This window comes from Schistocerca nitens, chromosome 3 (genome assembly GCF_023898315.1).
Source record: "Schistocerca nitens isolate TAMUIC-IGC-003100 chromosome 3, iqSchNite1.1, whole genome shotgun sequence".
In the NCBI taxonomy this organism is placed as follows: Eukaryota; Metazoa; Arthropoda; class Insecta; order Orthoptera; family Acrididae; genus Schistocerca; species Schistocerca nitens.
Genome location: NC_064616.1, coordinates 142,146,638 through 142,162,160, shown reverse-complemented (window position 1 = coordinate 142,162,160; position 15,523 = coordinate 142,146,638). Strand labels below are relative to the sequence as shown.

The 15,523-nt window shown below is 44.5% G+C and overlaps 1 protein-coding gene across 1 annotated transcript in view; it reads right to left on the bottom strand.

The window, feature by feature from the left end:
• The window catches only part of LOC126249110 (uncharacterized), a 73,880-nt gene extending 62,755 nt beyond the window's left edge, over positions 1-11,125 (bottom strand). Inside the window, exons 1-3 of the mRNA XM_049950760.1 lie at positions 10,998-11,125; positions 5,034-5,171; positions 758-982 (exon numbers count right to left, since the gene is read on the bottom strand). Of these exons, the coding sequence (XP_049806717.1) occupies positions 758-982; positions 5,034-5,171; positions 10,998-11,125 (491 nt within the window). The remainder of the gene's footprint in view (positions 1-757; positions 983-5,033; positions 5,172-10,997) is intronic.
• Positions 11,126-15,523: the final 4,398 nt, after the last annotated feature.

The window sequence follows — 15,523 nt, the reverse complement described above, 5'->3', positions numbered from 1 at the left end:
GAGCATGCGTTAGAAAGCGGTCACCACATAAAATTTGACGATAGCTCTGTAGTGGCTCGCACTAACGGCTTCTGGGACAGTTTAATAAAGGAAGCTATTGAAATAAAAATTACCGCAAACACCCTGAATAGAGACGGTGGCTTGCTGCTCAGCGCTGCGTGGGATCCAGCGATGGCGAGGTTGAAGAGGGCACATCGAACGCCGACTCAAAAAATGCCCATATATGGCAATGTCACGAGCACCAGTGACGTCACAGCAGGCAGCTAGCGTATATAAGGGCGCACCAACAGCCCACTGGCAGTCATAACACTTGTCAATGGCCAAGGAGTGCTTGGCCGAAAGCTCGTGTAGTTTTAAGCAGTTGACGCGGTTGGAAACCCGAGAACATTTTATTCGTTGTGAAGGTGGTTCGATGAACCCTCTGCCAGAGACATAGATGTGATCTGTGGAGTAGCCATGTAGATGTACATGTAGATGTAGATGTATCTGTGATTCGAGCACACTTGGACTCAATACCCAGTGTACCTTTGCTGCTGTTGGAGGCAGCAGGTCTGCATTCTTAATTTCACGCCCTATTTGCTCTTAAAACTGCCACAGATTTAATAGTGTATTCGTTCAGCAGTACTTTACACGCATAACAAGTAAAACATTGCCATTAACTGCCTTTATTTAGCGTTGCAATTTTAGCTACCAGCAGTGTAGAAGCTGGTGACGATCTCAGAATGGGTTTGAGGCTAACGAGGAGGATTGTGCCGACCTGTATGCAGAGCCGTACCCGTACGGCTGTCGGAAGAAGCGGAAGAAGCCGCCGTTGTGGTTGTTGAGGTAGTAGACGAGGCGGTCGCTGTCCCTGGGGCAGGCCGGGTAGGCGGCGAAGCATGGCCGCGGGTCGCCGCGAGCCGCCACGCCGGTGAGCGCTGCGCGGCCCAGCACTAGCAGCGGGGAACTCTCCAGGGCCTCCGCGCCGTCCACGCGTAGGATCCTGCACAAACCAAACTCTTCTACCAAAAGTCTCCACAAAATTATCACTCCACTGTTCTCGTAGTAGCTTATGTCTTGGAACGTACGTTTCGTTCGTATTCTAATAACTGGCCGCACGCAGCGTTTTTCCATGTTGATTTTGCGTATTTTCTCATCGATAGGAAGCGGGGCGGGTCATGTGGAGTCTCCTATTTACTCCGTGCCCAAACAAATATTTAATTGTAACAGGTTGCGTCACACCTGTGGCTGTCACAATGTACGTGGACTACTCGATGAGCTTAGTAAAGGACGTTCGTTATTCAAATGTTACATGGAACAAACATTAAACGAGGCAGAAGAAATCACAAGTCGAAGAATGAAGTCCAAAGCAGAGTTTGACGAATCGAGTAACCCCAAGAGCACGTCGCAAGAATTAGTGAGAAAGTTATAAGAGCGTTGCTGGACTAATAAACGTACTGTGAATGAACCGGAAGTTGTGTCTACTTGAAGGCTATCGGAGATGATGGATAGGGTCTCGGATATCGAGAGGATGGAAGAAGTAGTTGCCTCTTACGAGACATGGATCTAATTATAGTAGTGTAGCGAAGGCGTCCCATCATATGTGTTTAGTGCAAAGAATCTATGTTATCGGAACGGGCGACAACTTGCAGAGAATTTAAATGCCAGTTAAGGTGGCAGCATCAGATCCAAAGCATACTTAAGTAGACATTCTACATCCGCACTTCGACATTGAGCTAAAAAAAATCATACGAAGAACAAAAATGTGTCTTGCTTCACATATAATCATGCAGTACTTAGGAAACACACTTTCTAACTTAGATCTGTCATGTTGACAATAAATATGTTCCGAGATACCTAACGTACACTGGTCACTGATGTGCCAAATCATTACGACCACTGCCCATCTTTAGAGTGAATGAAACCTGGTGGTGTTGCGGGCCGGTGTCATGGAAAGGAAATTATATAGACGGAGCAGAAGCAAATTGGGAATCATTGTAGCGATCGTATGGGCCGTAAATAGTGAAATCCATTGACACAAGCGCATTTTATGAACTGCAGAACTGCAGTCTGTTATGGCCCCGGCACCCAGGAAACAGCAGCTCCGATACTGTCGGCTGTTGTTCTGGTGTCACCAGCAAATACGGAAAGTGACTGAACGGCGATCAAACCACGAATAGGTGACAAGGTGTTGGATATCCGCTTCTCATCACAGAACATGGATATCGTTGGCTTGCCCGCTCCGAATTGCCACCTCCTCTTCCCAAACAGGGTAATCCATCTCCCGCAATGGCAGCCTAGATCACGGATTACGACAGCTGTCCGCGTTCGGCCCCTCCTTCCTGAACTCGAGCTTTCCTTCTATCACCTTTCCTCCGGGTTCATTTCATACACCTCCAGGGTCATACCTTGGCCACAGATTCGTCTGGACCTATCACAAAGGCCAAAAGACTAAGTTCATCCTGAGGCCCTCCGCCATCAGATCTCTATTCTTGGCGCGTTCCAGGGCTCAGGAATAGTGAACACTGATGCCTCGATGGTAAATGGTCACGCTGGCTTCGCTTACGCTCACAGTGGACATACCGAACAGCACTCTCGCGCTCTTGAGCAAATCCGCTCCTGCACCGGTGAGTGTTTCCTATCTGTAGTGAGTCGTTAAGCAGCCTACAACGTAACGACCTTTGCTATCCTCGCCATCCTTTGGTAATGGCTATCCAGGAGTCAGTTATGGCCTGGAGCAACGTCCACGATCGGTGACCTACATCTGGACCCCAGGTCATGTCAGAATCCATGGAAATGAACTTGATGACAGGCTGGCAAAACAAGCTACATATTAACCAACCAACTCTGAAGATCGATACGCCGCAAACTGATCTCATGTTGGTATTACGGCATAATTTCGGGATCTGGAATACCGAATGGCACACCGTTAATGCACCAAATAAATTGCGTGCTATAAAGGCATCAATAAAAGTGTGGAGGTCATCCATGCGAACCACTCTCTAGGACTCTATCTATAATCCTTTACTGGCTATGGTTTCATACAACGTCTTACATATTTCGTTCCTTCCCCAGTTTTCGCGTGATAGGGTTCTTTTGGGGTATGGTTTTAATTCGATACCTGTGTGACTAAGGAAAAAGGGACTGATAACCTTGTAGTTTAGTCCCTTTAATCTCCAAACCACCCAACCAAACAACTTGATCGACTTTCCAGCTTCACTGACGCATGTTTTTCTTCCCCACTGGCGCTACGGGGCTCCGAGCTCTAGTTTGTAACATGACGGTGTATTACGTAACTACGTGGGTGCATGAGAAACAGTGACCTATTCGAAGGGTTCATCCACAAGTGGAGCACTCTCTCCTTCAGCACGACGATGCCAGACCACACACGAGCACTGTTACGTCTGCAACAATCCAACACGTGTCATCCATCATCCCCCACACAGTCCCGATTTTGCCCCATTCGATTTCCATCTCTGTCCAAAACTTAAAGAACGCTTTCGAGGACTTCACTTTCGTATTGATCAAGTGGTGCAAGCAGAGGTGACGTTGTGGCTCTGCAAACAAAGTAAAACATTCTTGTATCAACAAACTGGTCTCTCGTCAGGAGAAATCTGTACGTCGCTAGGGCAACTGCATTGAAAAATAAATATACAGACATGAAGAATATTGAGAAACGAATATATAGACATGAAGAATAAATGTATAATGTTGATAGCGTTTGTTTTATTTAAAAAGCTTTAAGAGTGTTCACATAAAAAGTTTGGACGCATTATTTTTCAGCACGCCTTCAATTATTGGATAACTCTGTGTATTCTAAAAGGGTTTTTGTACTGCTGGGCACTCCTGTACTTTCCCAAGTCAGTTAGAATGATTTGCGGTGTTAGACTGCACGATATGCACTAATCAGTCATCAGTGAAATCTAGCACTGTTACTCCCTCAAGTGATTTGTAATGAACAGAATGGATAAATCCAAACATAACTAAATTAATGATCCATCAAATACTAAACACAAAAACAATACACTTAACCATTGTTCAGAGAGTTAAAAAATGATTCAAATGGCTCTGAGCACTATGGGACTTAACATCTGTGGTCATCAGTCCGCTAGAACTTAGACCTACTTAAACCTAACTAACCTAAGGACATCACACACATCCATGCCCGAGGCAGGATACGAACCTGCGACCGTAGCGGTCACGCGGTTCCAGACTGAAGCGTCTAGAACCGCACGGCCACACCGGCCGGCTCTGAGAGTTACACACTATTCTGAAATTTCGGTTTTCAGCTGGTTTTAGTGAACCACAGCTTTGGAATATTCGTTTTATTTACTTTTTATCTATTTATTTATTTCCTTTGATCGTGTACATGTATTTCTCGTAGTGATTTAAGGCCTTTCACCGTAATGTATATAACATGATAAATGGCTCTGAGCACTATGGGACTTAACATCTATGGTCATCAGTCCCCTAGAACTTAGAACTACTTAAACCTAACTAACCTAAGGACAGCACACAACACCCAGCCATCACGAGGCAGAGAAAATCCCTGACCCCGCCGGGAATCGAACCCAGGAACCCGGGCGTGGGAAGCGAGAATGCTACCGCACGACCACGAGATGCGGGCATAACATGATAAATTCACTGACGCATTTAATTACTAAATAGCTATAGTGTAGACACTCCCCTAGAACACTAGATGTAAAACAGATAAGAGAAATTACCCTAGGAACTACATCAGTAGTACGGAAACAGTACACAATCTTTATTAGCTAATCATAACTGACGAATAGTGAGGAAACACGTCAGCTGGATTTATTAAACAAGCTAAAACATAAAACTAACTTTACAAATGCTACCATTATCAACTCAATGAGTTTATCAAAAGTATGATCGATAAACTAAGCCTGTATGGGCGTACTGCGATTAAAAACTTTCATATACGCCCTTCGCGTAGGAAAGGTAATTTTTACAGTGAATGTATACACGTGGATGTGGCGACCTCGCTAGCGAAGGACAGCAGCACCATTATTCTAGTTCATTAAAGAACTCACGCTAGCAGGAAGTCAGCGTTGACGAAAGGCAGCTGTTGCGCCGAGCGCGAACCAGCCGCGAACTCACACACCAGCCGTGGGACGCAGCGCAGGTCGTCGTTGCGGACGATCGAGTCCAGGGCCTCCATCAGCAGCGGCCTGCAACGTCACACACTTATCTTTAGTTGCTAGTCAAAATTATGTGAGGAAACTCAGTTTGATTCGCAAAATAAATATCATTTATTTTGAACTAATTACCATCGAAAAATACTTCTCGGTAACACCACTGTCCCCAGCCAAACTTTCTTTCTTTTCAGTTAAATTGTTGCTACTCCAGCAAACGTTCGAATTCCGAAGATTACGTATGATAGTGGGAAGTGAACGGAGGGGAGATGGGCTGAAAGATGTACGAAACACAGAGCCATATTGCATGAGGTATTTATTCTACATACACAGTACAACTACATAACTACTTTGTTATTCATACGTTATTGTTTGACAGAAGGATCATACAACCACCTTCAGACTATGTTTTGATCATTCCACTCAGCACGTAAGAAAAACTAATGCCTAATCTTCCCTTGAGCCTTCTGATTTCTCTTAATTTGTCACAATGTCCATTTCTCGCTCTGCAGGTGGAAGTCTTGAAAATACTTTCGCACTCGGAGGAGAAAGTTGTTAATCGAAACTTCGTGAAAAGATTTCGCTCCGACAAGAAACTGCTTCGTTTTAATGACTGCCACACCAGCTCGTTTATCATATCTGCGACACAGTATGCCCTGTTTCGAGAAAAAAAAACTTAACTGCCCATCTTTGAACTTTTTGGCTGTCCTCTGTGAATCCTGTGTGGTAAGGCTCTTATGCCGGACAAAAATGCTCCTGAGGAGGATGAAAAATCATAGTATATTCGGTCACTCTAGTAGATTTTTTGCATCTTCTTTGTTATCTGCCAATAAAAAGCAGTCTTTGGTTCTTCTTCCCCACAATACTTTCTGTATGATGGTTACCATTTAAGTTGTTTGTAATTGTCCGTAGGTGTCTGGTTTAATCACTAACCTTTACATTCGTGTAATTTATTTTTTAACCAAAATTTAACAGATTTCTTTCAGTACTCTTATGAAACACCTCACACGTTCTATTGTTTAGATTAAATACCGATTTTCGATTCATGCAGATATCGTGTCTAAATCATTTTGCAATTCATTTATACCTTCTGGAGACTTTACTGGACGGTAAGCGACAGCATAATCTACAAACTATCTAAGAGTTCATATCACATTGTCTCTTTAATCGCGTATACAAATTAAGAACAGCAGAGGGCTTATAACACCTTCTTGGAGAACACCCGGTATCACTTCATGAAATGTTTTCGCAGTTGCAAGTATGGACAATAATCAGCTGTATAATGGAATGACGACAATGCAAATTTGTGCTGGACCGAGACTCGAACCCGGATTTAATGCTTATCGCGTGCGATCGGTCGCCTTACAATTTGGCTATCCGAGCTCGACTCATGGCCATTTCAAAATTTTCAGATGTCATGTCTAAATGTGTTTACAACCTCTACTCGTACATCCATTATGTATATTCCCGTACAGGATACACTTTTTTTTAGTTATAAGTTCAAAAAATGGTTCAAATGGCTCTGAGCACTATGGGACTTAACATCTGTGGTCATCAGTCCCCTAGAACGTAGAACTACTTAAACCTAACTAGCCTAAGGACATCACACACATCCATGCCCGAGGCAGGATTCGAACCTGCGACCGTAGCAGTCTCGCGGTTCCGGACTGCGCGCCTAGAACCGCTAGACCACCGCGGCCGGCAGTTATAAGTCGCTTGCACGGTGTCGGCGGATAAATACGGTGTTGCGGTCTTTTCTGACAATAACCAGAGTTCAATTTTTCAAGAGCGCTTTTCTTTAAAGTAAAACCCTCCTCCATCATTTTTAGTAAAGTTTTAAATGTTTTGTCCTGTGTGCATTTCACTTTACGTCACACGCAGCCACAGTTCGTTTATCAGAAGCAAATAAAAATTTAGTAGAGAGTAGACTATGTATCTTTAGCTGATGCACTACGGTCGCAGGTTCGAATCCTGCCTCGGGCATGGGTGTGTGTGATGTCCTTAGGTTAGTTAGGTTTAAGTAGTTCTAAGTTCTAGGGGACTTATGACCTAAGATGTTGAGTCCCATAGTGCTCAGAGCCATTTGAACCATTTTTTTTAGCTGATGCATTTGGTGACTCCATTTTGCTTTAGAGAACGTGAGTACATCTGACATAACATAGCATGCTGAGAATGAGGTAAGTTACTTCTCTTTCAGGGCGGATATCATTTACCGTTCTTGTGAGCAAACAGTTCGTAGTTAGAATTTTCCGGTTTTGCGCTAGTTAAACAGATTAATTTAGAGCAGAGAAGGTAATGTGCAACAGTTAGTTTCTTCCGAGTTGAGGAGTATTTTATTTTGTGAATATTTCAATCAGACATTGCATTTCATGTTACGTAACTTCCGTAACCTACCTCAGTATGGAGTTTCAGTTTAGTAGCTTTCACTGAGTACACAATTAGTTTGTTTTGGGATTTAGTTAGATTCATTTCATTATTTCAAATTCAGCATTTCACTACGAATAAATTTGTTTCACGGCACTGTTCACAAGCGCAATGCAGGGTCAACCAAAAGTCAGTATTGCACAGCATTTGGCTACGACATCTTAAGGACATGTTACACGAGGAGAAAGTCTTTGAAAAAGGGTATCCAGCATTTCATTTGTAGGTAAATTACATAGAAAGGTCACAATGGCTCGCATGTAGGTTCAGCAGGGTCACCTTTGTGTGCACGGAAAGGTCAATGCAACGTCAAGTACAATCACAGAAGAGTCATAAAAAAAAGTGAAAGCATGAAAGTAGACGTAAAATGGGTATAGTATCAATATGTGCTTAGTTTGAACGGAGTGGAATGGATTTGTGACACTATGACATTAATTTCTCTACATTCCCTGTAACCTGTAAACGGTACAAAACAACGAGCTGACTCTATATCAGCAAGATGACCACGGGATTGCCAGAATCTTGTTCGCAGTGATACGGAATTAAGTTACACTTTAAAGTAAAAATACTTGGCCTCTCGACATTCTACGTGTCCCCTAGACGAGAATGGGACGAAAATTGCATATCATTCCCTGTGTACAGGAGTAATTTTGGGCCAGATTAATTTCAAATGTAACGACTATCTAACAGTAAGTGTTGGTGGTCACCAAGAAGGCGATGACCGTTTGGGAGGCTTCTTAGTTTGAAGAATGACGCCATGGGAGGAAGGATATCTAGTATCAACCCATATCAACCCCACAGGTCTCGAAAGTTCTCCAAAACCCGCTTGAAGACAAACATAGCTTTTTATAGGGATAGAATGGATTTTGATATCTACTATTCGGAAGACGTAAATGATCCATGTTGTCTATGCGATCGGAAGGCAACCGCCGGCCGCCATCTGCATAGCACGGCCAGAGGTTTCGTTCTACAAGCTAGATAACACGCCATCAGGCCCCACTGACACCTGACACTCTTCATCGCTAGTATTTCCCTGTAGCTCATGTCAGTCCTATACCGGGTATCTTGATATCGTTTCCTGTCTGTTTCTAATTCTTAAATGCAGAATAAGTTTTAATATTTGGGTTCCTCTCTATGCTATAATTGTAGTATGACCCTTCCACTTCATCAACATGCTCATGACAAACTTCGATTAACTGTCATTCAGACAGACGACTTACGCCTCTAAGTAGGATCGAGTCAGATGGTTCGAAGGCATCACCCTCTCTGCGTTCCACTTGTCATACGAGGTGGTGGGCTGGAGAGGTGTACCGCCACATATTGACACAGGATGACTGTAACGAATGTAGGCATGTCTGCGTTGACAGTTCGACTACTGCTAGCCCATCGGTACGCTTGGCACTGCACTCACATTTCGTTGTCCGCGACACACGAAATATTCAGACTGTGAATGCCGCGTCTGACGTTCTAAACGACAGAATGAATTGTCTTCGGACGAGTCCAACTGCAGCATCTCATACAGCCATCGCTGGAAACGTGCTACTTGCTACCATTGCAGTTAGCGTTGTTGAAGGGATTAGTGCGATGATCTAGGGTGCCTATGCGTACAACACACGTTATCACCGTCTACAATTTGAGGCAAAGCTATGCAGCAACCTTTATGTTAGGAAACTTGTAGAGGAGAAGATACCGTAGTACCTACAAGCAGTTTCGGGCTATTTGCGGCCAGCTGCAGTGGGGAATGTACACGCAATCTTCTGATATCTGATTCCTTAATCTGCACGTTCGCCTTACTTTTCACCCATCGACTGAATTTCGGTTTTTGCTCGATCAATAACTTGTTCGTCACGGTGCTCCAGAAAGTATTGTTGGAGGTTTGTGGTCGAGCAAACAAATTAGATGGAGGGCATTTTCTCATGAATATACTCGGTGCTGCCTGGTATCATGCTACGACGTTTCGCAGCCCGTAGCCGCTTCACATCACAGTGAGTTCTCAAATCCAGAGATCATATACACACCCGTAAATCCAATAATTTGTATTTTCTTACGTGCTTAATATAAGATAAAAACGTCATTTGACACACATGAATTATACTTCTTGTTGCTATTTTCACGAACATTTATATCTTTTCTAAAATCTGAATTCAACATAATGTATCAAAATGAGAAGAATAACGAACATGTCGTATAATGTTCATTCGCATGATTGATTTATCTGATGACACTACATTCGAACATCTGATCTTCGCTCCAATGTTTTCTAAAGCGGATACCTCATGTAAGATTGAATGCGCCACCATAACTTTTCGTTTGGATTACCTTAGCGAGCCATCACATATCCATTTTCTTGCTGTAAAACTGCTTATTATACTCTCACGAAACTATTTACGAGTTTTTTTTACATGAATTGTGCGGAAATTTATAAGGTGGAATTATAAAGGGTCTACAGTAAATAGTATCTCTGGGAGAAAGAACAGTATTCGAGACGATTAGAGAAATAGCCACTTGAAGCAAGACAATACAGTATTCGTGAATATTGTTTTTATTTCTAGTGGTGGGCAGTTTCTGTGATGAGAACGTCTGTGCTCCGAGTATCTTCTCCATCACGAAACCGCCCCGTTCAGTTCACAACTGCCTGTCGTTTGTTGCGACTGTGTGGCAGCCAACGACTGAAAGTGTTTCAGAGAGAAGCATGAAGTAGTTATTTAGTGTGCTTCCGGTGCTTAATTAATTCTGGTGAAGCTTTGTTTACCAATAACACACAAAATAACCATCAGCTGCTACAGCACAACCCACGTGGTACATTCCTAGTTATTTGTCTATCAGTGTGTTGTGCATTATGATTGGTGACAATCTCGTAGATCTTGCTATTTCAGATAAATTAACTACCGAATGCAAAAACCAGAAATTTCAGGATTATGCTATCATTGAACAGTTAGAGGACGCTTTATTTCCCACAGGAAATGCTATGCTCGTCATTTCCCGTACGAGGCAATATTTGCATGCCACATTTGCTACTCTTTCCAAACGCCGTGGTAGTACCATTGGTCTCCAGACCCCAGACTGAATAGACGGGACAAAGTGCAAGTTCACATCAAACATGGACACTGCATTAAGAGCGGCCGTGAATTTATAACAGCACTGATTATTTGAGTCGCTGTTACAGGTGGAAACGCATACCGCTTTCCCCCTGTTGGTGGGAAACCGCAGTATGAGGGAACCGAGCGATAAAAACACACTTTCTGATAATTTACTGTATTCAAGTCACAAGACTTACACAACTACAAAAATCATGCTTATGATGTTCTTCGAAGACCCTCTGTTTACTGAGTTTAAATACACGCTAACTAACGTTTTGAGCATCCGCATTGCACGTCCCTACAAATATCCGCAGCGTTATCGTAACTGTGAAGTAGCCGTAATGAATGAAGTTTGACTTACCCGGCAAACTGCTGAGCTCGCGAGGAAGTGGCCAAGAGCAGAAGCAGCGCCAGCTGCAGCCGCGAGAAGCGATCCGTGGCCGGCATCTCTGGACAAGCGACGCAGACTGCCGCCGTCCGCACACCCATGTCACTCTTAACGGGGCTCCGCCGCTTTCTCCCGCCCCCATATGCATTTCACCCGGCACTCCCTGTTCAGTCTCCTGGACCAACACTGCCGTGTTATTCGCGGACCGTGAGAAAAGGATCATCCTCTCAGCTACAATAATCCCCAGCTACTAGGCACTGTAGCATTGTCATTACTCACAATACTTGCGTAAGTAGGACACGATTTAGCTTTTTGATCGACATTGTTTGTTACAAGTTTTGCTTCTGCAGATGTGTGTGTGCAGGTATGTATGTTTGTGGGGGGGAGGGGGGAAGGGGAGGAAGGGGGAGGATCGGGGGTGGTGGCCGTAGGTGTATGTCAGTGTGTGTGTGTGGGGGGGGGAGGGGGGAAGGGGAGGAAGGGGGAGGATCGGGGGTGGTGGCCGTAGGTGTATGTCAGTGTGTGTGTGTGTGGGGGGGGGGGGTGTATATGCGCGTGTGTGTGTATATGGGCGTGTGTTTGTGTAAGAAATCAAATAATTGTGACAAGCACCGTTTTCCATGCTCCCAGACGTTAACTCCCTCGTTGTTGTTGAAGGTCAGTAGTAACAGTCTTGCCTCCGACGTAGAAGTCGATCACAGAGTACCATCGTTCCAGTGCTAAAACCAGGTAAAAACACGCTTGATGTATAGCTATGGAATCCATCATTGTAGCCAGCGTTCTCTGTAAGCTGCTAGAACGTATGGTGAGTCGGTGCTTGTGTGGCTCCTGGAGTTACGGGGCCTACTGGCTCCATGCCAGGGCGGCGGTTTCCACCAGGGTCGCTGTATCACTGATAACGTAGTGTTCCTCGAGTCTGCCATGATAACAGCCTTTTTCAGATGCCAACACCTGGTAGCCATCCGTTTTGATATAAGAAAAGCCTACAACACGACCTGGCGTCACCACAACCTTGCCATATTACATGAGTGAGGTCTCTGTATCTTACTCCAGATTTTTATCCAAACTTCCTTTTGCTCCATACTTCCAATATCGAAGTTGGTGTCTCTCACACTTCCCCCCATAGCCAGGAGAATAGGGTCCCACAGGGCTCAGTATTGAACGTCTCTTTATTTTTAGTGGCCATTAACGGTCTAGCAGCAGCTGTGGGGCCATTCGTCTCACCTACTCTGTACACAGGCGACTTTGCATTTCCTATTGCTACTCCAGTAGTGGTGTTGCTGAGTGATGCCTAGAGGGAGCCATCCAAAATGCGCAGTGGCTTCCAGCTTCCAGCTTTCAACCATGAAGTAGTGGGTCATGCACTTCTGTCGGCGTCCTACTGTTCATTCAGAACCAGGACATTTTCTTGATGACGATTCACTCACTGCAGTGGAGACATATCGATTTTTAGAATTGGTGTTTGGCGCCCAATTGACTTGGCTTCCTCAACTTCGCTAGCTTAAGCGGGTGTGCTGGCAGCACCTTAATGCCCTCCACTGCCTGAGCTACACCAATTGAGGTGCTGATCGCTCTACACTGCTGCGGCTCTACAAAGCCCTTGTTCAGTCCCACCATGACTATAGAAGTCTGGTCTACGGTTCGGCGGCGCTCTCAGCATTGCAGTTGCTAGACCCATTGCACCACTATCGGGTCAACTAGCGATGGGAGCTTCTAGGACGAGTCTGGTGATCAGCCTCCTGATGGAGGCTGTGGTCCCTTCATTGCAGATCAGGCGCCAACAACTGTTCGTCAATTATGCCGCACCACATTGGTAGGTGTCCTGAGCATCTGAATTACTGTCTCCTTTTCTCAACCACTGCACTTCATGCCCCACATCGGCGGCCCAGGTTCGGGATTATCATCGCTGTTTGCATCTGATTCCTTCTGCCTGAACTAGACTTCTTTGCTTTACCACCTCTCCTCCAGGTCCATTCACATACTCTTCCATGATGTATACCTAAGCCGCAGCTTCAGCTGGCCCTTTTGCAGGGCCCTAAGGACTCACTTCCTCCTAAGGCTCCTAACTGTCACTTTTTCTCGATTCTTGACGTGTCCCAGGACTCTGAAGTAGTCTACAGCGACGGCTCGATGATTGAGGGTCACGTTGGCTGCGCTTATCCTCACACAGGACATATTAAACAGCGCTCCTTGCCAATTTCTTGCAGTGTTTCCATCGCAAAGCTAGTGGCCATATCCTGTACTCTTGAGCACATCTGTTCCTGCTCTGGCGACTTTTTAAGCGGCTTACAATCTTTTGACTATTGACCAGTGCTACCATTGCCATCCTTTGGTAGCCACCATCCAGGAGTCCGTTTATGCACTGGAATGGTCCGCTCGTTCAGTGGTGTTTGTCTGGACCCTGGGGCACATGGGAATCCCAAGAAATAAGCTTACTGCAGGCTGGCCAAACAGGCTACCCAGAAACCGTTTCTGGAGATCTGAATCGCTGAAACTGACCTGCCCTTGGTATTATGCCGTAATGTTTTCGGGATTTGGGATATGGAATGGCATAATCCAGGTATGCCCAATAAACAGCGTGGCATAAAGGAAACTACGAATGTGTGGATGTCCTCTATGCGTGCCTCTAGCTGGGACTATGTGGTACCCCGTATTGGCCACATTTGGCTGACCCTCTGCATTCTCCACCGCCGTGAAGACCCACCCAGTGTCAATGCGGCGGCTGATTGACGATGACCCATATTCTATTGCACTCTCCTGCTTTAGCTGCCCTGCGTCGGAGTTTTCAGTTCTGGACTTGTTACCGTTAGTTGTAGCTGACAACGACTCATCAGCTGATTTCGTTTAACGTTCTATACGTAAGGGGGTGTTTTATTGTTCCATCAATGTTTTAGTGCATGTCCTTTGTCAATCTTTGTTCTCTACCTTATTGCTTTTAGGCTGGAGGTTTTAATGTGTTGCAGATTGGCTGGCTTATTCTTTTTTATTCTCGTGGTCAGCCAGAGACGGTCGTCTCCACTACTGTTTTAGTCCTTCTACTTTTTTCTTGCGTCTCTCTGAGGTTTTATTGTCGTCTTTCGTCCATTTTAGTGTTTGTTGTCCTTCTGTAGTTGCAATGTATTTCTTTTCTCAAGGTTTTGTGCGATGAGTCATGTTCGTTTTATTCTCTCCCTCGTGGACTTGTTTTATAGGAACAATGGACCGATGACGTAGCAGTTTGGTGCCTTCCGCCCCCTTTCAACCAACCAGCCAACCAACCAGATGTAAAAGTAGCTTCTAAAGAACCACTTCTGAGTGTAGGGGGCACTACTGTTACTGATATATACAAATGCTCTGATGATTAACGTGGGAAGCTGTTTGTGCTTGAGGCTGTTCTTTATATAACAGTAATACTCTGATGATTAATGTCGGAGGCTGTTTGCGCTTGAGGCTGTTCTTTATATAACAGTAATACTCTGATGATTAATGTCGGAGGCTGTTTGCGCTTGAGGCCATTCGTCATACAGCAGTAAAGCTGTAGCGTCAGAAAACTGTAATGAAACGTAGGAAGACCTGCTGATGATCGGCAATTCATGCAATGATTGGGTGTTTACCGCCAACGTAAATAAATGTAGCTTACTGCTCAGAAATAGACGGTAAGTCCTCATACTGTTCGGTTATACTATCACTGAGAGCAGTAACCACAGTAAAATACCTGGGACTACCCGTAAGGAGCGACTTGAAGTGGAATGAGCACATATCACGAGCTGTACGAAAGGTATAGTCCGCCCAGAGGGTCAATGTAAATGTAACTCATCCACCAAAGGAGGCAATTATAAAACATTCGTTCTACCGATTCTTGAGTACTCATCGTCAGTCTGGGAACTTTACCCTGTTGGATTCACTGTGGAGGTAGAGAACGTTGCGTTTTGTCACTGGTTCGATTAGTAGAAATTGAGCGTTGCGAAGATTCACAACAAATTCATTGTAGGTGATAAATTAGTTATGTTTACAATTCAGGAGAGAGCGTTGCAAGTAACCTCTCTGAGTTTCGGGTACGTCAAATGCACATGACATGATATTACTTCCAGAAGTTAATTAGGGATCCAGGTCATGAAGGCAACGTCTTAGACCCCCTAGCAACAAACAAACCAGAACTTATCGAATCAGTGAAAGTAGAGGAAGGAATCAGTACTCATTTAGCTGCGATAGCAACTATGACTACGGATATTACAAGGAATGTTAAGAAAGCAGGAAAGTATTTTTGTTTAGCGAGAGTGACAGGAGTACCTAAGTACTCAACATCAAATGTTCAGTGCTGAGGACGAAGATGTGGAGCACAAATGGATAAAAACCGATAGCATCCTTCAATATGCTGAGATTGATATGTTTCGAGCAAGATCTTCAGGATGGGAAAGTGATTTAACAGCGGTCTTAGAAAAGTGCTACGTAAAGAGCTTTATCACATATTCACTAGAAGTCAAAACCTAGCAGACAAATAAATGCTGAACGAAGTGAAA